The 20840-nt window shown below is 57.2% G+C and overlaps 1 protein-coding gene across 3 annotated transcripts in view; it reads right to left on the bottom strand.

Annotated features, from left to right (window-relative positions):
• The window catches only part of LOC103660989 (WD repeat-containing protein 86), a 27665-nt gene extending 7627 nt beyond the window's left edge, over positions 1–20038 (bottom strand). The window contains exons 1-5 of one of the 3 annotated variants that reach the window (XM_040643786.1): positions 19902–20038; positions 19451–19715; positions 9098–9383; positions 6371–6785; positions 2878–3013 (exon numbers count right to left, since the gene is read on the bottom strand). In XM_040643786.1, the coding sequence (XP_040499720.1) occupies positions 2878–3013; positions 6371–6785; positions 9098–9383; positions 19451–19673 (1060 nt within the window). In that variant the 5' untranslated portion in view covers positions 19674–19715; positions 19902–20038. The remainder of the gene's footprint in view (positions 1–2877; positions 3014–6370; positions 6786–9097; positions 9384–19450; positions 19716–19901) is intronic. The other 2 variants (XM_040643788.1, XM_040643787.1) reach the window with 2 other exon arrangements.
• Positions 20039–20840: the final 802 nt, after the last annotated feature.

Genomic DNA, 20840 nt, shown 5'->3' with positions numbered 1-20840 from the left:
GGGGGGGGGGGTGCTGCTGCTGCTCAGGGACCACACTGAGAACACTGACCAGAACTCTGTGGTTTACTTATGGTCCTGGCCTGGGCTCTCCCGGAAGCTGACACTGACGCTAGGATTTGAGTGCAAACACTTCATTTGGCAGGGCATTCCACGAAGCGGGGAGAGAAACAGGAAGGAAGGATGTCCATACAGGTGTATTAGCAGGTGACTGCAGGGGGCCCCTTGGAGAAGGTGCAGACCAAAGCTCAGAGCTGTGCCCCCTGGGAGGTGGGGGGTAAGTCATTAGTTGAGGGCCTCTCTTGTGGGTGTCAGCTCCCAGCCCTCCTCCGACCTGCTCCTCATGGGAAAACCCTCTAGGGGAGAGGACCTGAGAACCCCAACTGCGGTATCCACAGCATCTGCCACGCCCACCCACAGCCTGGGCAAGCCGCGGGGAGCCCCAGACTCAGGCAGCTCTTCCTTACCCCACTTGCTGCTTCACCTGCCTATTTCCAGCCCTGCCGCTAAAGCTGCTGGTGACTGTGGCTCTGGAGGGCAAGTTTCATTCCTGGGTCTCTTCTGTCCCTTTCCTGCTTCCCCTACCCCAACCCAGTGTGGCTGCTGGGCATCCTGTGGATGGGAGGAGGGTCAGGAACACCCTGCAGCCTGTTGGCAAAGACCACGGACAGATTTCCTTAATAGTGAGCAGCAGGTGGGGTCCCTCCCAGCTGCTGCCAAGGGGAGGCGCCCTGGGCGGCTTTAAACTCTTTAAATTAGAGGTCCTGGCTTGGGAGCAGAGCCATAATCACACTTACAGGCTTGGACCCAAGAAGAAGGAAAAAATAATTTTCCCGTGTCAGACACCTAAATCCCGAGGGTATCTCAGGCTCTATTTTCAGAGATCCACATTCTGTCTTCATCTAACACCTGTGCTGTAAAGTCAACTTGAATTATCTGCTGTGACTCCCCCCACCCATCTGCTCCCTCAGTGTGTTATGTGAGAGAGAGAAAACAGAGAGGGGATGAGGGAGGCTGATGGTAAAGCGATGCTGGGGACAGTTTTGGGAAAGAGATGTTCAGGAACCTGGGAGCTCCACCCCCATGTAGGTATGGTGAGGTGTGTGTGGGGGGGGTGCTTCCTGGAACAGTGTCTTCTGGGTGTGTCTGGGGTGTGAACATGAGCCAGGCCTACAGGACAGAGCCAGCAAAGCTCAGATGTGTCAGTTTGAGACCTGTGGGACAGACAGCTTGTTGCCTACCCAATAAGCCATTCTGCCCTTCTTTCTTTCCAAAATAACCTGATTAATTCTGGCAGCAATATTCCCAGATAAGAGATTTCATTATTCAGTCCCTCTTGTAGGCAGTGGTCAAAGAAACGTATGCAAAGTCTTTGGGTAGGGTTTCCAAGAAATATCTTTAAAGAGACCCACTCAGCTAAGAGACACATCCTTTTGCCCTTCCCTCTTCGTCCTGTCTGCCTAAAACGTGGCACGATGGCTGGAGCTCCAGCAGCTGTCTTAACTATGAGGCCCCCTAATAGATAGGAAACATGTGCTAAGGGTGCTGAAGCAGCGTGATCAAAGAAAACTGGGTGCCTGATAATTTAGTGGAACCATCCATTCCCACCTAGACTGCGCCTCAGAAATTCTACCTGAGAAAATAAACCACCATTTCATTTAAAGCACTGTTATCTGGACAATTGTTGGAGAGGATGTGGAGAAAGGGGATCCCTCCTACATTGTTGGTGGGAATGCAAGTTGGTACAGCCACTCTGGAAAACAGTGTGGAGGTCCCTTAAAAAGTTAAAAATTGAGCTACCCTATGATCCAGCCATTGCACTACTGGGTATTTACCCCAAAGATACAGACGTAGTGAAGAGAAGGGCCATATGCACCCCAATGTTCATAGCAGCAATGTCCACAATAGCTAAATTGTGGAAGGAGCCGAGATGCCCTTCAACAGATGACTGGATTAAGAAGTTGTGGTCCATATATACAATGGAATATTACTCAGCTATCAGAAAGAACGAGTTCTCAACATTTGCTACAACATGGACAGCACTGGAGGAGATAATGCTAAGTGAAATAAGTCAAGCAGAGAAAGACAACTATCATATGATTTCTCTCATCTATGGAACATAAGAACTAGGATGATCGGTAGGGGAAGAAAGGGATAAAGAAAGGGGGGGGGGTAATCAGAAGGGGGAATGAAACATGAGAGACTATGGACTATGAGAAACAAACTGAGGACTTCAGAGGGGAGGGGGGTGGGGGAATGGGATAGACCGGTGATGGGTAGTAAGGAGGGCACGTATTGCATGGTGCACTGGGTGTTATACACAACTAATGAATCATCGAGCCTTACATCGGAAACCGGGGATGTACTGTATGGTGACTAACATAATATAATAAAAAATCATTTAAAAAAATAAATAAATAAATAAATAAATAAATAAATAAATAAATAAAAAAGAAAAAAAAAAATAAAGCACTGTTATCTGGGCTTTCTCTTATCAACTTAATGCTAGGTGAAGCCAAACCCACGTGGCCCTCCATTCTGGCAGAAGTCAGTGCCGCACGGTCTCATTTCAAGAACTGGAATGTGTCTGTAAGACAACGTTCTGAACCCCGGGACTCCTGAACATTCAGGCTGCTGCGCGTTCTTGTGGGGAGAAGCTGGGGAGGAGGCCCCACACCCTTGTTTGGACCTTCTTTGTAAGTAACCCTAGAGGCACACGTGCGTGGAGCGGGCTCGGCTGCTGACCGCCCAATGGCCGCTGAGGCTCAGGAGGGTACAGCTGAGTAAGAAGCGGAGCGCAGAGGCCCTGCGTGCGGGAGGACTTGGTGGGGGCGAGCAGTGAAGGGCAGCGTGGGGCCAGCCGGGGCAGGAGTCACTTACGGGTGCCTGCGTGGTATTTGAGGGCGCTCACGCTGTGTCGGTGGGCTGCAAACGTGCGCACGCGCTCCCCCGTGTCTGCCAGCCAGCACTTGACCGTCCTATCGGCGCTGCCCGAGTACACGTGCCGGTTCACGAGCTGGGGGAGGAGGAGGGAGGGGAGCTGGACTCTGGTGCCGCTGGCCGCAGCAGGTGACGCGGGGCCCCCTCCAGACCTCGCTGTGTGACGGGGGGAGGGGCACGTGCAGGTCTCACTGGAAACCGTGGACCAGCAGGAACTGCCCCTGCGGGTGGGGACCCACCCCACTGCCTGATCCAGCACCCAAGAATCTTGTCACTTTGCCCTCGGCCACGCCACTGACTGTTCCCCTGCTGCTGAGCGTAGACAGGCATCCTGCCAGTGCCTTCCCGGGGGGCGGGGGAGGGGGCGCAGAGAAGGCCCGAGCAGCGCTCAGCCCGCCAGGAGCAAGGCCCATGGAAGGTTCGCCCGTGTTGCTCTTGTTGTCAGGTGTCTCTCGTCTGCAGCTCCTGCTGAGGAACAGCCGTGCCTGAAAGGTTCCCGTCAGTCCACCTGTAGCTACCGACCAGCCGCGCCAGCTGTTCCCTCGACTGTCCCGGCTGAGGAGAGGGCTCCCGCGGCAGGGCTTTCACTCTGGACGTTTGCTCACAGAGGTGCAGATAGGAAAAAGAAAGGTCTAGAAGCAACCTGACTGGCTGCAGTGTGTCTGAGGGAGATCGGTGCTAGGACCAAAGCTGGACAGCCAGGGGCTGTCCTCGGGTCCTGAAACTCCTGCTCCCGGGGCTGCCCTGGGGGGCAGGGAGGAGCCCTGGAGACAGGCTCCCCCACTTCCCGCCTGCCCCAGCTGACCAGCGTGGCATTCACACCCCTGCTCTACCAAGCAGGAGGGAAGAAGGCAAGGGCCTGGTAGGGAAGGGATGGGGCTGGGGAGGCCCCTCACAGGAGCACCCCTTGCCAAGATAGACAGTGTCCTAGCCCAAGGGAAGTGCAAAGACTTAAAATAACTCTGCACAGTCCTCTAGACAAAATCCCCATGCAGCCAAGAGAGCCGCCACCCAGCAGTTCTAGTTAGCAGGGATGCAGAGGAGAACCAGAAGTCGGGCGGGGAGGGCAGCTGTGAGCCCTGGAGAGAGCCATTCGTGCCAGAGCCGGGGCCCAGGAACCCCTGGAGGCTTCGGAAAGAGGAGGCCCCTCTGCTGGGGCAGCCGGCAGCAGGCCTGGAGCGAGTACCGGCCACCGGCATCCTTAGCACGGCCAGGGCCCTCCTAGCTCGAGCACGCACTTGCCCAATGACAGCCACACTCTGGGCCCCTTTCCACTCCGGTTCCCGCGGCTGACCCAGTTTCCCCCTGTAATTTCCCAGTTTAAATCCCAGAGGACGGGGACTCTGACTAGTCCGGATTACGTTTCCACCCCAGCCACAGCACGGGTCACACTTGGCTTTGGGCCATTCACGACGGCACAGACAGTGGGATCCCGGGGAACACGTACGGCCTCCTGCCCCGGTGTCTGCCCCATGCCCTGTGTGTCCTGACCGTCCCCGTGAGCCGTCGCTCCCGAGGCAGCCCCAGGCCTCCAGTGGCTCCACTTCCTAAACGCGCACTGAGACTCACGGACCTGGAATTAAGGGAGCTGGTGTGTGTAGGCTGCGGGCTGGAGGCCCCTGGGGGCCACTGGGCACCTCCACACCGCTCAGCCAGCCAAGGGAGGCACTGAGCTTCGACGGCTGCTGCAGCGAGGGGATGACGCCACCTGCTCCCCACGCAGAGTGTCCCAACAACGTGGGGCTGTCACATTGTGTTTGAAAGTGACCAAGCTGCACGATCCAAAGTACAAATCAAGAGTCCGGAGGCCCAGGAAATGCTCCAAGCGTGTTGTCCTTGGCTGCCTAAGACCTCACTGTTCACTTTGGCTGCCTTCCTGAGAGGGACGTCCATGGGGCAGAGCCGGGCAGCTCGGGAGGCCAGAGGAGGCCCAAGGCACATGGGGAAGCAGACAGACCCTGACAGGGGCATGTCACAAAGGACAGGGCCTGCAACACTTCCCCCAGCCAAGACAGCTCTGAGGGGACGGGGCTGGGGGCTATCTCCCTGCTACGTGATCCATCCAAGTAGATGGCAGGCCCAGGCAGGCAGGCCTGTGGCTCTGCTGTGGAGGCCCCCGGGGTGCGGGCCTCTCCCCGCTCAGCTCACAGCAGCAGGTGCGCTCAGGCAGGGAATGAAGCCGCTGGGCCTGGCTGCAGAGCATAGCTGGGCTCCGGACAGCCCGCCTCCGGAGTAAGACCGACAGAAGAGGCTCCCCCAGTCTGGCAAGGCACAGGCCCCACCACACCTTTATAAGCTGCTGGTCAGGGGCGCCTGGGTGGCTCAGTCGGTTAAGTGTTGGCCTTCAGCTCAGGTCATGATCCCGGAGTCCCAGGATCAAGCCCCATGTTAGGCTCCCTGCTCAGCGGGGAGTCTGCTTCTCCCTCTGCCCCTCACCCTGCTCTGGTGCTCTCTCTCACTCTCTCTCAAATAAATGAATAAAATCTTAACAAACAAATAAGCTGTTGGTTACATGTTCAGTCCCGGTTCCAGTCTGTCTCTGCCCCTGACCAGCTGTGAGACCCTGGACAAGTGGCTTACCCTCTCGGAGCCTCTGTCTTCTCATGTGTAAAGTGAGAAAGGTAAGCACGGGCAGCGAATCTGCTAGGTGCCCACAACGGCACAAGCTGCCCGGCACCCACGCGGGGCACGTCTGGGCCCCGCCCAGCACCAGTTCATGAAATCCTCACGACCACCGGGGTGGGCGTGATTTCACACTCAGAATCCCTGACCCAAAGTCTTGGGGCCAGATGTATTTCAGGAGTGTTTGGATTTTAGCAACACGCTCATGTTTCTACAGCAAAGGAATTCATATTCCCAGGAAGTGGGGTAGAGTGAGCTCCAGCTAGCCTCCTATCTGTGCGGGCCAGGCTTTGCTGCCAAGGGAGTCTTGGTGCCAAGCCTTAAAGAAAAAAACAAAACAGAACAAAACCTTCATATTGTGGAATTTTGGATTTAGGAATTATGGACCAGGGTTTCTGGGTAGACATAATCCTCAACCTGTAAACAAACCAAAATTCCTATGCTGACAATAGCCTTAACCCTTGTTTCTGTGAGTGTATTTGGAGACAGGGTCTTCAAGGAGGTAGTTAAGTTAAAATGAGGTCATTGGGGCGGAACCTAACCCAGTAGGACTGGTGTCCTTATAGGAAGGGGACGTTTGGAAGCAGAGGGACGACCACGTGAGGACCCAGGGAGAAGATGTCCAGCTACGAGCCAACACCTGGGTCTTGGACTCGAAGCCTCCAGGGCGGCGAGACGACCCGCCTCCGTCGTGGAAGCCGTCCGTCTGCGGTACTCTGTTACACAGCCCAAGCTAACAAGTACACAGGGGAGGGTGGTGGCTCAGAGGACGACCCGGGGGCCTCCCTGGCGAGGGCCAGGCGGAGCTCACCTCCAGACAGATGACAGAGCCCTGGTGCTCCCTGAACACCCGCAGCTGCTCCCCGCTCAGGATGTCCCAGGCACGGATGGTGGCGTCGGTGCTGCCGGTGAAGGCAGTGTGACTGGGCGTGTCCAGCACAAGGCAGAGCACGGCTCCCGTGTGGCCCCGCAGCGTCTGGTGGCAGCAGCCGCTGGCCACCTGCCACACCTTGGCCGTGCCGTCCGTGCTGCCCGTCACCAGGAGCCCGCCAACTTCTTCAGCGCAGGGAGCCCCGGGCAGGTCCCAGGGCGCGGAGTAGGCTAGGGTCAGCACACAGTTGCGGTGGCCCCGGAACTCCTGGGACACTTGCCCCTTGTCCACGCTCCAGGCTCGAGCCGTGCGGTCGTAGGAGCTGCTGAAGAGCTGGTTGTTGGCGACCAGGATCCTGGTGGGAAGAGGGAGAGGGCAGGGGTCAGACCACGCAGGGGTCGGGGCAGAGGTCAGACCACGCAGGGGTTGGGGCAGGGGTCAGACCACACAAGGGTGTGTAGCAGGCCGTCTCGGAGGCCCTGGTGTCCTCTGTGTTCAGTGAACCCAGGGAACTTTGTGTGGGAGGAACGGGGTTCTGTTCACACCCATGGGGGGAGGAGAGGCCTCCCGAGGAGCAAATATTCATGATTCTTAGTCCCATTTTGATGAATGTTAAGAACTTCTCCCCAGAAAATACACGTTTGTCTTCAGTACAGAACTCTGCATAATGTCAAGGCTCTGTTCACACACCCTTATTAAGAAGCCCCAGGCCCCCCCCCAACCTGAGAGGAGCCCACAAAGGGGAGCAGCAGAGGGGGAGCTGGAACGGGCCAGTGTCCCAAGTGTGAGGACAGAGCAGTCGGGACCCTGCATCTTGGTGTCAGAGGCGCCTGGCGCTTCCCTGGCCTGCTCGCTGCCCACACAGCTCACCTCTGCGCGGCTCACCTCTGCACGGCTCACTTCCCACAGGCAGTTAGGGGGCCAACCGCCGGATATGCGTGCTGCTTCGGACCCCCTTCTTCCCTAACTCCCCGTACGGACAGTTTTTACGACATGCGTATGTGTAAGGGAAAGTGACCACGTGACACCACGTGTCACCACAGGTGATGTTCTGGGGGCCTGAGCCCTGCCTGGTCTGGCCTGGCATGAGAAGGCATGGTCCATGCCCCCCAGAACTCACACACCCGGCCGGGCTCTGAAGTGACTTGCACATCCCGGCCTCAGGGATGTGGCAGCTGTGAGCACAGCTCCTTAGTCATGCCATACAGTTGCTAAGTCACGCTTAGTATCGACCCGGAATGATCCGCCCCGTTTAGGACCGCGACCCCTCCACGGCTGTGTGTGTGCATGTGTGTGAACCGTGTGTGTGTGCTGAACACGGCAGAGCCTAATTTCTAGCCTTGATTACCCAGGTTTGCTTTTGGGGAGCAGCTGACGGTTTCCGGTTACAAGCTGAGCGCAAGCCAGTCACTGAGATGTGGCCTCTCCCACCCGCCCCGGCCTCACGACGCGAGACTCCCGCACACCCACACTTCCCTCCGTCACAAACTTCTTCCTCAAGGAAGCGACCAGCAGGAGGTGTGACTTCCTCCACCACCTCATCTGCCGGGCCCTGGTGGCGGGTGGCTGGCCATGCCCGCTCCAGCTACAGAAGCAGGGGGGAGGTGACCTTCTCCACTCGCCACCATCCTGAGCCAACACGACACTCTGTCTCTGCTGAGGGGCGGTGCCTAGTCCTGCCCTGTGGGTGCACGGGTCTGGGCCTCCCATTCCCACCCTGCAAGCACTAAACCACGGGCAAGTCGTTTCCCACCCCGACCCAGGGCTGCACAAAGCTCAGGCGGCAGCGTCCCTGTGGCCGAGAACAGCTCTCCTCCAGCCGCCCAGCCCAGCCCCTGACCTCCTCCAAATGCCTGCCTCGATGTGGGGCTCGATCCCATAACGCCGGGATCACACCCTGAGCTGAAGGCAGACGCTTAACCGCTGTGCCACCCAGGCGCCCCTGGGCCCTTCTCCTGGCTGACTTAGCTCAGCCCCCCTGGGCACCCTCCCCACCCCCATCAGTGAGGCCTCGAGGGCCCGTGCCTAGACGGGCAGGCAGGTGCCTGGACCCCTGGTCTTCCTCGACACTCCCTCAGGAGTCTAGGATGGCCACCACAACTTACATAAATAGTGCCAAACTGATGTGATCAGCAAAGGAATTTTCATGGCTCAGCTCAGACCCAAATTCAATAAGGGAAGGAAAAATTCAAACCTCCTAGAGAAGGAGGGGTGGGATATTTCAACAACAACATGGAAAGGAGAGTTTTAAAAATACTCTGGACTCCAGAACAAGCCTTCCCCCCAGCCCCGGTTGACCATCAGGTACCAATTAGGCCACTTCCTCTGGAATTCGTGGCCATCAGTAGGGGATGTGGCCACCATCGACTTTCCCCGTGCCTAGCGGTGGGCAGTGCGCTGCTGGGGTTCCAAGGGGGGCGTCCGGGCACAATCAATGTGCTGGTGGTGCCTTCCTTCCCCAACCCTGCCTGCCGAAGCCCCGCACGCAGCCCGGGGCAGCCAGCCCTTGTCGTGCCTGAAACACGTGCACCCGGGCCTTCCACAGCTGTGCGCTCCGGGCGACCTCCGCACATCTGCACGCAGGCTTCCCTGCAGAAGCTGAATTCCTCCAGGGGCAGGGGCCGCACGGCCTACACCTCTGTCCCCTGGGGCCCCGGCCACACTGACCTGTTCACGATGGACGTGTGTCCCCGGAAGACATGCAGACACTGCCCGGTGCGCACGTCCCACTTCCTGATGGTGCGGTCCGCGCTGCACGTGAAGGCGGCCTCGTCCTCCAGCTGGCAGAAGGTCACGTAGCTCTCGTGCCCTGCACACGAGGGGAGACGTGAGTGTGCCGGGGCATGGCCGCTCTGGTCTTCCTTCGGGAAGCGAGCAGGGTGGGGAGTGTTTGGGACGAGTCCAGGATCACTAGCCCTGCCGAGGGGCGATTTCCGTCTGGGCGTCTCAGGAGCTACGGGTGCCAACAGAAATTCAGGGGCACTGTCCCTGCCCCGGGTCCTTTAGATCCCTCTTTTCCCACTCTCTCTTCCTCCTCCCTCCTCCTCTCCACCCCCTTCTCTATTGGTGACTCTCGGTCTTCTTCAGACTCCTCAGCTGTTTGTCTTCACCCGGTCATTGAACAAACCCAGTGTCACAGAGGCGGGACGCATAGAGGCCCAGGGCACCCCTGGCCTTCGGGGCCAGAGCGCTCGGCCAAGCTGCTGGGGCTGCGGCTGACTCGCCTCTGGACACCGCCATCTCCTCACCTGCCGAGGGGAGAGGAGCAGCCCTTTGTTGCGGGGCGGCCGCGCAGGCTGGGCGAATGCTGGGCGGTGGCTGTGTGGGGAGAGGGATCGGGTCCTAGTCCTTGGAACCCGGAAATGTTACCTTACTTGGGGAAAAAGACACACGTGCCGATGTCAGTAAGGATCTGAGGTGGGGAGTGTCCTGGATTCTGGCCAGGAAGGCCACCACAAGGGTCTCTGTAAGAAGGGGCAGAGGGAGATGGGAGGACACGGGGAGAGGAGGCTGTGGAGACGGCGCAGAGTGACCTGAAGGCGCCCCGAAGACGGAGGGAAGTGGGTCTCCCCACAGGCTGCAGCGGGACAGCCGCTGTACCAACACCTTGATCTGGGCCCACTGACGCTGGCTTTGCATTTCTGGCCCCCCAAACTGCGCCAGAAGAAACTTCTGTTCTAAGGCATCCAGTGGGATCACTGGTCACAGCGGCCACAGGAAACTAAGACACTTTCCCTGCCTTCAAAGAGAGGACGAGCCGGGCAGGAGAGCGTCGGCCAGCATGACACGGGCTGGACAGAGCACGTCCGGGGTCGGCGGAGCAGAAGCCCCAGTGACGCGGGGCATGAAGAGTCTCCGCGGGGCCTGCTGGGGAGGGCAGGGGAGAAGAGCTGGGGAGAGAAGACGGCACACGCCAAAGCAGGAGGGGCCCCTAAGGCCAGAATTCAGGTGTCTGGCAGAAATGGCGGATAAGGCACAGACATACTGTGGGTGGTCTAGGACAGACGGAGCCTGGGGTCTCGGCCAGGTGCACCTGCTCGTCCGTCTTATTGGTGCGATCGTCAGTGCTTGATGATCGGCCTGGCTGACAGAGCAGCCCCGGAAGCACTCAGCTCCCCAGGCGCAGGAGGGCCTGTCCTTCAGGTAAAGATGGCTCCGCCTCAGGGGCGCCGGGCCAGCTCGGTCAGGGGAGCGCGGGACTCTTGGTCTTGGGGTCATGAGCTGGAGCCCCACGTTGGCTATAGAGTTTACTTAAAAGACAACAAAATCCTTTAAAGTCCTGTGTGATAAAATCTAAATGTATTTAGAATCTAAAATCAGGGGCGCCTGGGTGGCACAGCGGTTAAGCATTTGCCTTCGGCTTAGGGAGTGATCCCGGCGTTATGGGATCGAGCCCCACATCGGGCTCCTCCGCTAGGAGCCTGCTTCTTCCTCTCCCACTCCCCCTGCTTGTGTTCCCTCTCTCGCTGGCTGTCTCTATCTGTCGAATAAATAAATAAAATCTTTAAAAAAAGAAAAAATAAATAAAATAAATAAATAAATAAAATCAGAATTTATGGGGGCACCTGGGTGGCATAGTCGTTGAGCGTCTGCCTTCGGCTCAGGGCGTGATCCCAGAGTTCTGGGATCGAGCCCCACATCAGGCTCCTTTGCTGGGAGCCTGCTTCTTCCTCTCCCACTCCCCCTGCTTGTGTTCCCTCTCTCGCTGGCTGTCTCTCTCTGTCAAATAAATAAAATCTTTAAAAATAAATAAATAAAATAAAATAAGAATTTATGGGTCAGACATATGCCCATATATGCAAAGACTATACCTATATCTCTTTCTATACTTACATACACTCATATACAGATTTAAAAAAAGAAGTTTCCACCTCAGATAACCACTCTTTTTTTTTAAGATTTTATTTATTCATTTGTCAGAGCGAGCAAGAGCACAAGCAAGGGGAGCAGCAGGCAGAGGGAGAGGGAGAAACAGGCTCTCCGCTGAGCAGGGAGCCCAATGTGGGGCTCGATCCCAAGACCCTGAGATCATGACCTGAGCAGAAGGCAGACGCTTAACGACTGAGCCACTCTGATAAGAACTCTTCCCCGCCCCCCCCCCAACAACTCATGATAGCAAACTGAAGCTGACTATATCTGAGGAGAATCCAGGAGCCAGAAAATCAGTTGAATCAAAGGAATGTTATACCCAAGATCCATTTCACAGACGATGAAATGGATTAATTCAGGTATCTACATGTGTGGAATATATTAATTACGTTAAAGATCACAACTGAATTTTAAAATTCCGTCTAGATGTCTGGTACCAGACAGGGATTTTTATTTTTTTTTTAAAGATTTTATTTATTTATTTGACAGAGCGAGTGAGAGCACAAGAGGGGGAACAGCAGAGGGAGAGGGAGAAGCAGGTTCCCCACTGAGCAGGGAGCCCGATGCGGGGCTTGATCCCAGGACCCTGGGGTCATGACCTGAGCCAAGGAGATGCTTAACCGACTGAGCCGCCCAGGGGCCCCAGACAGGGATTTAGAATATTCTGGGCAGTTTCGAGCCGATGTGCACTTTTTGGCCCTGGGGTTTCAGCTCGGTTACTCTTGGAAGAACCCAACTCCCTGGGTTCTAAGAAAGAGAATTAAAAAAAAGAGAGAGAGGGAGAGAGAGAGAAAGACATGTTTTGCAGTCTTCCTGGATAGCGTGTACCAGGCCTCTAAGAAAACGATGTTTCTGTGAAGGAAGCAAACCCTCGAAGATGATGCCGATTAGGGTTCCTTAAAATACACGTCAGTTTAAAAGTCGAGGGCAAAATGTGTTTGGCAACGCACAGCCCCACTTTTTGCCAACCCCAGAATGTTTATAAAATATTTTAAGATTGTCAACAAACTTTCCCTGAAACCAGAGCTGCCGTGGGGAGGGCGCCGCGCCGTTCGAGGAGCCACCTGGCTTCCAGGGCTGGCTGGGAGGCGGCCCGGAGCCCCAGGGCAGGAGGGCGCAGGGAGCCGGCCCTGCACACACAGCCCGCAGTCCTCCTCGGACCCTGGGCCATCCGGCGCCAACCAAGCCAGGAGAGGCTTCCGCAGGGGCATCGGCCCCATCCTGGCTGCTTCTGTCTCGTCTCAACAGCATCTGACAGCAGGAAGGAGACAAGCCAAGTGTATATAAGGCCAAGAAAAGCACTGGAAAGCAGTGTGGCCAGTAAGCCACGGCAGCCCCACTCAGTGAAGCCACAGCCACAAGACCAGGGATGTAGGACCAATTATACGGCCCATGGAAGTAGGACAAAAAAAAGGATATAGACAATAAAAATAAAAATATAAATATCTATAGGGGTACCTGCGGGGGGGTCACAGTCGATTAAGGGGCTGACTCAGTTTCGGCTCGGGTCGTGATCTCAGGATCGTGGGATCAAGCCCCACATTGGGCTCTGTGCTCAGCGTGGAATCTGCTTGAGATTCTCTCCCTCTGCCCCTCCACCATCCCTCTCTAAAATAAATACACACACACACACACACACACACACACACACACAAATACCCATAAACAAAGACTTGAAGAAAAGAGTCAATAATGAAAAGAATTTTTTCAATGTAAAAAACAATCTCATCTCTAAAGCTGGACCAGGCTGACCCTCTGCCCTCCTGGGGGCCTGGCCCTGGTCTGGCTGAGGCTCCCTGCATCGGTCAAGGCCCTCCCAGGACAAGCCCCTTCCTCTGCACACCAGGCCCCCGTTCCACATCTGAAAACCCACTGACTGAGTCCCAGCTCAGAGCCCAGCTGGCAGAGGCTGCAGAGCGTGTCCCTGACCACAGTCCACAGACCATACGACAGGGCCCGCTGCACACAGCCTGCAGGGTCCCCGGGGCAGGGAGGGATGAGGGAGGCTGGGGACAAGGAGCCCATCCCATCTCCAGGGACCACAGCGCCACTGCCACAAGCGGTTGGAATTGTGTAGAATAAGCAAAAAAGCCCAACTAAAAATAAACATTTTTGAAGGGATAAAGAATGCAGATAAGACGCAGTTATTATGTTCAAAAGGACATGCTGAGGCTCGGGGTTTTCTGCCAAGGCAGTCGCCCACCCCCCGCCTCCCCGGCCGCACACCCCGACTCGCCGGAGGTGCCCCTTCCACATCCGGGAGGAGGCGCTCAGCGCACTGGCCACCCGGGGTCTGCGGTGGCAGAGGTGGGCCGGCGTGGGCACCAGCCAAGCTGGAACATTCGTTTGACTAACTTGGCAAGAAAAGCGGGGCCTCCTTTCCCTCTGCTATCCCTGGCAAGTCTTAGGTCGGCCCCTCCCCCACCCCAGGGGGCTCCCTGATCCCCCCACTGCCTGCAGGGTTCAGACAGCTGGGAGCCCAGCAGGAGACTTTGGGTCTGGATCAGTTGGCCCGCAGCCATCAAAACCTCAAACCATGGTCACACTTCCCTGGAGGGAGGCCTCTCCACAGCCATTTCTGGGCTGCCGTGAACTCTCTGGCCATGGCTCCCCCAGGTCTGGGGGCGCCGAGGGCCCTGCAAGTAGCAGCCACGGTACAGCGGCCCCCTATACCATGCCCCCCTCGGCAAGGGTCTCTTTCTCAAACTCGCCTTGAGCTACTCTGTTGAGGGTGCCATTTTGTTTCCTGCCTGATGGAGCCGCCCCTGGATGTGTCCCGCCAGCAAGCCGCAGCAGCGACAGCCACGCGACCCGAGCATGGAAGCTGTGGCTGAAATAGCGTCTGACAAAGCCATTGGACACTCGGCCACTGGAGACTCGGCCACTGGAGACTCGGCCTCCTGCCCCAAGCCCCTAGACACGACAGGCTAATGCTCCTGTCGCTGGTGCCACTGCAGGGCCTGTCCCTCCTCCTCAGCTCCTCTCAGCCCATGCCCCCCACCAGGCAGCTCTCTGGCCTCCTCTGAGACCTCCTCGATCCGCACCCACGGGGAGCTCACTACCCCTGGACGGTGAAGAATGAATTACCCGCCTGGGCTTCCGTCACATCCATGCTTACAACGAACTGCATTTTGATGGAATTCTTCCTTGACTGGGACGAAGTTAATAATGATGTGTTTATGTCTGAGAGCCTTCCCTGTGCCCCCACAGCCTCCTCCAGAAATATGTAGGAGATGCGCGCCTGGGTGGCTTAGTCGGTTAAGTCATGATCCTGGGGTCCCAGGATCGAGCCCCGCATAGGACTCCCTGCTCAGCAGGGAATCTTCTCCCTCTCCCCCTACTTGTGCATGCCCTCTCTCTCTCAAATAAAAAAAATAAAATCTTCCCAAAAAATGTAGGAGATGATTCAGCAAGCACACTTCTGGGTATCTCCAGAAAGGAACGGAAAACAGGGCCTGGAAGAGATGTTTGCACACCCAAGCTCAGCGGCATTTCTCAGCACAGTCATGAGGAAGCAATCCAAGAGTCCGCTGACAGACGAATGGGCAAAAAGAATGCACACAGCAGAACAGTACTCAGCCCTCCAAAGGAGAGAAATCCTGACACCCGCTACAACACAGACGAACCTTGAGGGCATCCTGCTAAGTGAAATGAGCCTGTACGAGGTCCCCAGAGCAGTCAGATTCAGAGGCAGAAAGCAGAATGGTGGGCACCAGGGGCTGGGGGGTGGGCGAAAGGGGGTTATTGTTCAAAGGGGACAGTTTCAGTTTCCCAGGCAGGAAAAGTTCTAGAGATGGACAGTGGTAATAGCAGTATGTTATGAATGTTTACTATCTTCAAACTGTACACGTAAAAACAGTTAAGATGGTAAATTCGATGCTACATGTTTTCTATTAGAGTTAAAAATTGTCCCAGGTCCATTCCAGGCCCACCTGGGCCACGAGGTGCACCCTGACTACCCCAGCTCAGGGATCCTGCTTATCTGAAGTTCGAGTACACACAGCCCCTCAGTTTAGCCAACCTGCAGACTCCCAGGGGCAGCTTCTTCGAATCTAACACAGGCACCCAGCGCAGTCAAGCCAACAGTCCAGTGGGACAAAGGCTCTGGAGCAGGAGGGAGGAGGGCAGGCTCCCCCCAGTGACGCTCTGCCTGCATAAACATGGCAGGACTGGCTAGCCCTTCGGAGCCTCGAATGGCAGAATCAGGCTGTGAGAAGCAAAGGACGAAGAGCTTTGGAGCTGGCCGGGTACCCTGCCAAGGAGGTGCTCTTACTCAGTCCGGGCTTGTGGATGTGAGCCTGGAGGACAAGGTCACTAACAGAAGCCCGGAGCTATCTATTGACTGGTTTACTGCCCCCTCACACACACACACCCCCAACCTCATAAGGCTAGATGACCATGTTATCATCCCCAATTCACAGATAAAGAAACTAAGTCACAAGAAGTTGAGTAATGAGATTCGAGCCCAAGCAGCCCAGCTCCAGAGCCGGGGGCTCTTGACTATTAACGGCCCCTCCTGCTCCCTGGTGGCGAGTAGGGGTCAGGGGTCATCAGGATGGGCAGGCACCAGCAGGTTTCCAGTAAACAGGAGTGTGCAGTTTGTTCACATGGAATTAAAAACAAACAGCACCCCGTCATGCTAGAAGATGCTGTTAGAGGACAAGGATGCTTGTGGAAGACCCGCAGTGGGTTGGACCATTCAGGCTGGGTCCCTTACTACATAGGAACAGACCAGGACAGGGACTGCCATCCGGGGACATGCTGCTTATTTCATTGATCCAATGAAGGTGCCCCAACAGATAAAAGAAAAAGGGGGGAGATAATTCCATTAAATGCGGTTCTTCCCTTTACAGAATAATTGGCAGTTAAGCCTCCTTCTCCCCCTGGAGCTCACTAACTGCATTTGAAAGCCAGTTCCATTTACTGAAAAAGCAGAGCTGCTGTGGGAGGGAAGCTGGGGGGCCCTGGTTATGCAGCCTGCTCTCCAGGACCAAGGGGGACAACTTGCCCGTCAAGCCCCCACCCACAGGGGACTGCCCTCTTGTTCCTCTCCAGCACATCCCTTGGCATAAACTTTCGAAACCCTGAGAAACTCACAGAAAAGCCTTGGGCCCCCAACTCCCTCTGCTCCCCAGGAACTGAGCAGAGCAAGAAGCTCGTGTGCAGAAGGAGAGCGAGGGCAGGAGCTGCCCACTCCGGCCACTCTGCCCCAGAAATCCAGGCCTGGCCCACCAACAAGCTCTTCTCCAGAGCCTTCTTGGGGGCCCAGCGCTGCACCAGGTGCTAGCATCACCCCAATCTGGCAGTTTCCACAAAAGGAGTAGCAAGAGCCTGGAGTGGGGGTCAGGAGAGCCCGGGGATCTGGGCTGCAGCTGCTCTGTCCTGCAGCATTGTCCTGATGATAGCAGGAGCCACAGAGGGGGAGAAGCCATCTGCAAGCCTGCGCTGTGACCTCGGGCAAGTCCCATAACCACACTACATCCCAGGGGATGCTGACAACAGAACCTCCCTCACAGGTTAGGCATCTAGAAAACACTTCGAATTCTCCATGTGTTGGTAAATCTGTGCCTGCCCATTCTCATCTATAAACCGGTGTCAATTCTATCTACCTCACGGTTTTGAGTATTAATAATAATAATGGATAAAGAAGTAAGCATATTGAGGGGTATTTATAAAATATAGGATACTAAACAAATGCTAAGACATTTATTACTATTTCACTGATACAAAAAAATTCCTATTGGGGGCAGAGCTAGCAAGACCTTGCTGTCTTTGGGGGTGGGGGGGACACAAGGACTATCGCACACCCCAAAAGACTTTTTCAAGTTAAGTCTAATAGTGCGATTTCAGGGTGAGGAAAGGTTACTTCTGTTCCTTCTGTCCGTGAAAATTCTTGAAGTACCAACCCTTACAGCCGCAGAAACAATTCTGGTAGAAACGGGTTGGCAGTGTTTCAGTTTGATAGTTTTCCCGTTGAGTGGGACGGCTCTCAACCAGATCACCAGAGGGGCAGGCACAGGCCCACCAGGACGCAGGTGTGGGTGTCCTGGGGGACAAGCCACCGTGAGGGCCACCAAAATGGTGTGAAGGGGAGTTGCCAGGCACAGAGCTGGGTGGTGATGGCAGGGCAGAGCTGGGCGGGAGGGTGGGCTCTGGAGGCGTGGTCTAGGCTCTAGAGCGGCCCTGGGTGCAGAGCCCCACGCCTGCCAGGCCAGAACCACCCCGGAAAGGCCTGGAGCTCAACTGGGGAAGAAACCCACCTTCAAACTGGGCTCCCACAATGGACACCAGGCCTAAGGGCTCCCAGGGTCAGGATGCAGCAGATCCATCCAAAAGCTTGTTAGAAATGCAAATTCTATGGGGCGCCTGGGTGGCTCAGTCGTTGGGCATCTGCCTTCGGCTCAGGACGTGGTCCCGGCGTTCTGGGATCGAGTCCCACATCGGGCCCCTGATCAAGCTGGGAGCCTGCTTCTTCCTCTCCCACTCCCCCTGCTTGTCTCTCTCTCACTGGCTGTCTCTGTGTCAAATAAATTAATAAAATGTTTAAATAAATAAATAAATAAATAAATAAATAAATGCATGCAAATTCTAGAGTCCTACACCAAGAGCTCACTGAAACTGGGACCTGGGAATTTACATTTCTGAAAGCGCTCCAGATGAGTCTTATGTTTGGGAAGCAATACTGTTGGATTATAAACTTTGGACAAATCTTAGATCTTCCACTCTCAGTTTGGTGCCTGTGTGACTTTGGGGGTGATTTTGGGGGTGGCAGAGGAATGTGTTAGTTTATAACTGACTCTCCCTTATCCATACCCACCCCATGTAACAAGCAATCCAAAATTCATCTCTTCTGGGCTTTGAAATATCTACCATAACTGCTTTTATTTAAAACCAATAGGGTCGGGGTGCCTGGGTGGCTCAAGCATCTGCCTTTGTCTAGGTCATGATCTGGGGGTCCTGGGATGGAGCCCCACATTGCATCAGGCTCCCTGCTCAGTGGGGAGCCTGCTTCTCTCTCTCCCGCTTCCCTTGCTTGTGCTCTCTCTCTCTCTCTGTCAAATAAACTTTAAAAATCTTTAAAAAAAATAGAAAATAAAACCAATAGGGTAAATATCAGCCAATGGTGAAGCTGTTGTACACCCTGTGCCCACATGACTTGGAAGGTGCAGGGAGGCCACCCAGGATTTGCTGATTATGGTGGAAAAAACACAGGCGATGATAAAAAACCACAGTGCCGAGAGCCTGTGCTTCAAGGGGCCTACCTGCTGCTCAGGGGCCACCAGGGGCAGAGCTGGAGAGGGGCCTCACAGCCCTGCCCTGCAGACATGTGACAGGGTCCCTGCGTAGGAAATACATTCCCCTCCAGTGACTAAATACACAAGTATAAACCAGTATGCATGCCTTTGTGAAACTTTTATAAAACAATATGTGCGCCTACTATGTGCGCCTCCTGCCATTGCCTCACGTTTCCAAACACGCTATGTTGGTTTAACAACCCCATTTTGAGAAACTTTGATCCATCCCTCCCCGCCACCCCTTCATTTTCCAGCAGAAGAACCGAGGCTGCAGAGAGAGCAGAGTAGAATGGCCAGATGGGGAAGGGGGCGTTCAAATTTCAACTCCACCCCCCACAGGCCGTGTGACCCCGGGCAACTTACTTCCTGCCTCAGTTTCCCTGTCTGCGCGAGTGGGCTAACAGCAGTGTGAGGCCAGCCAACCGCCGTGCTCAGCAGCGCCCGCGCTTAACCAGCGCCGGTGGTTACCGCAATGGTTCCTAGAGGAACGTCCGGCCAAAGCCACTCGGGCAGTGAGAGACTGGGGAAGGCGCTGCGTGGCCCGCGGAGGACGCAGACGTGCGATTCCGGGTTATCTGCTATTGCCGTTGTAATGGCAATGATTTCCTGCACTGGGCTGACAGGTGAGGGTAGCCCCCCGCAGCGGGTGCTCCCCGGCCCACGCGTCCCGGTGGCCGCGGGCTCCGCACCCCACCCTGCGCTCTCTCGGCCGGTCGCAGGCTGGGCCCCCGGCGAGCGCTCCCCCACGAGCGCCCCGCCGTGGGCGGGAGCTGGGCTTTCTGGCAGGGGTCTGCGGCGGCAGGGCTGAGGTCGGAAGAGGGCGAGCGCGCGGAGGGGACGGAGCGGGAGGGTCTACCTTGCAGGAGTGCGCAGCACTGGCCGTCCGCGGTGCTCCAGAGCCGTGCCGTGCCATCCTCGCTGCCAGTCAGCAGGCGCTGCCCGTCCGGGCTCAGGCTGAGCCAGTTGATGCCCCCGCGGTGGTCGGCGCAGACCCTCAGGGCCGAGCCTCCGCCCCCCATGCGGCCGGCCGGGCGGGAGACGAGGAGGCTGCGCCCCGCTAGGGAGGGGCGCCCCGGCATCGGCGCGGCGGCTCCCGGCGGCTGCGTCCCGCGGCCATGGCCCTGAGGGGCACCGGGTGCGGCGGAGGTGAGGTGGGGGTCCTCGCTCCCGCGCCGCCCGCACGGCCTCGCGGCCCGAGGCCCCAGTTGGGGCTGCGCTGCTGGGGGCGGCCCGCCGGGACGTCCCGCTCCGCAGTGAAGGAGTCCCGGCCCCACCGGCGCCGGCTGCCTCCCTTCCCCGCGCCCCACCTGAGCAGGCCCTCCCTCGGAGCCCGGACGACCCGGCAGAGGCGTCTCTCGGCGCGCTGGAAGGCTCGGGCCTCGTCGCGGGGTCCTGCGCCGGGGGAAACCCGGGAAGTCGGGCGCCCTGCGCCCCGCGCGCCCTCCCCGGCCCGCGCCGCGCGCTGGGGGCGGCGAGTGTGGAACAATACAGTCCAGCCTGGCTCCTCCTCAGAGACCACCCCCCAACCTGTCCCCTCCCACTTCTCCGGCCGGCGCCCCAGCCCCCACCCTACTGCCCCCCCCCACCCCGGCACCCGGCCCTCCGGACCCACCTCGGCGCGCGGCCCCAGCGCCCTCCCTGGGGACGCCGGAGACCGGCCCACGTGGAACTCTCCAGGCTGCCCCGTGCGGAGACCGAAGGCCGGGACCAGGCGGAGGAGGCGGACGCAGGGTCCCGTGGGGTGAGCCGCGCGCGCCCCGGAGCTGACTCGGGCCGGCTGCTGCGCGCCACTACCGGGCAAGTCTGCCCCCCTCCAGGCTTCCAGCCCTGAGGACCCTGCCAGAGAGGTTCTCGGGGGACTTTGGGGTGGCCCCCTTGTTAGAGAGCGCCCCTAGTCCGCTCTCGCTGGGAAATTACGCATACACCCCGAATTCTAAAGAAGTTCCGCAAGTGGGGTGGCGGCGGGCTAGCGAGAGAAGAGCGGCGCGGTGAGGCTTCCCGGAGAGGTCAGGTTCACCCATTTGAGCGGCCTCGGGGTCCTAGGCTACGGGCTCCCGCTGTTCTTGTGCTGGGGGTTTGGGGCCCCCACCCACTAATCCACCATCTTTCGGCAGCCTCTCCCACCCCCATTCCACCCCAGCGCCTCTGACAGTCCACTGAGGTCTCTGCTGGAATCCCACACCCTGGGTTGTGAGCCCTCCCGGAATGCCTGCTGGTTCCCATTAGAGGGGGAGCGGCGGGGGGGG

The sequence above is a fragment of the Ursus maritimus genome, unplaced genomic scaffold (genome assembly GCF_017311325.1).
Source record: "Ursus maritimus isolate PB19 unplaced genomic scaffold, ASM1731132v1 scaffold_3, whole genome shotgun sequence".
NCBI lineage: Eukaryota > Metazoa > Chordata > Mammalia > Carnivora > Ursidae > Ursus > Ursus maritimus.
Note: the sequence above shows the minus strand (reverse complement) of the source record. Positions and strands in the feature narration are given on the sequence as shown.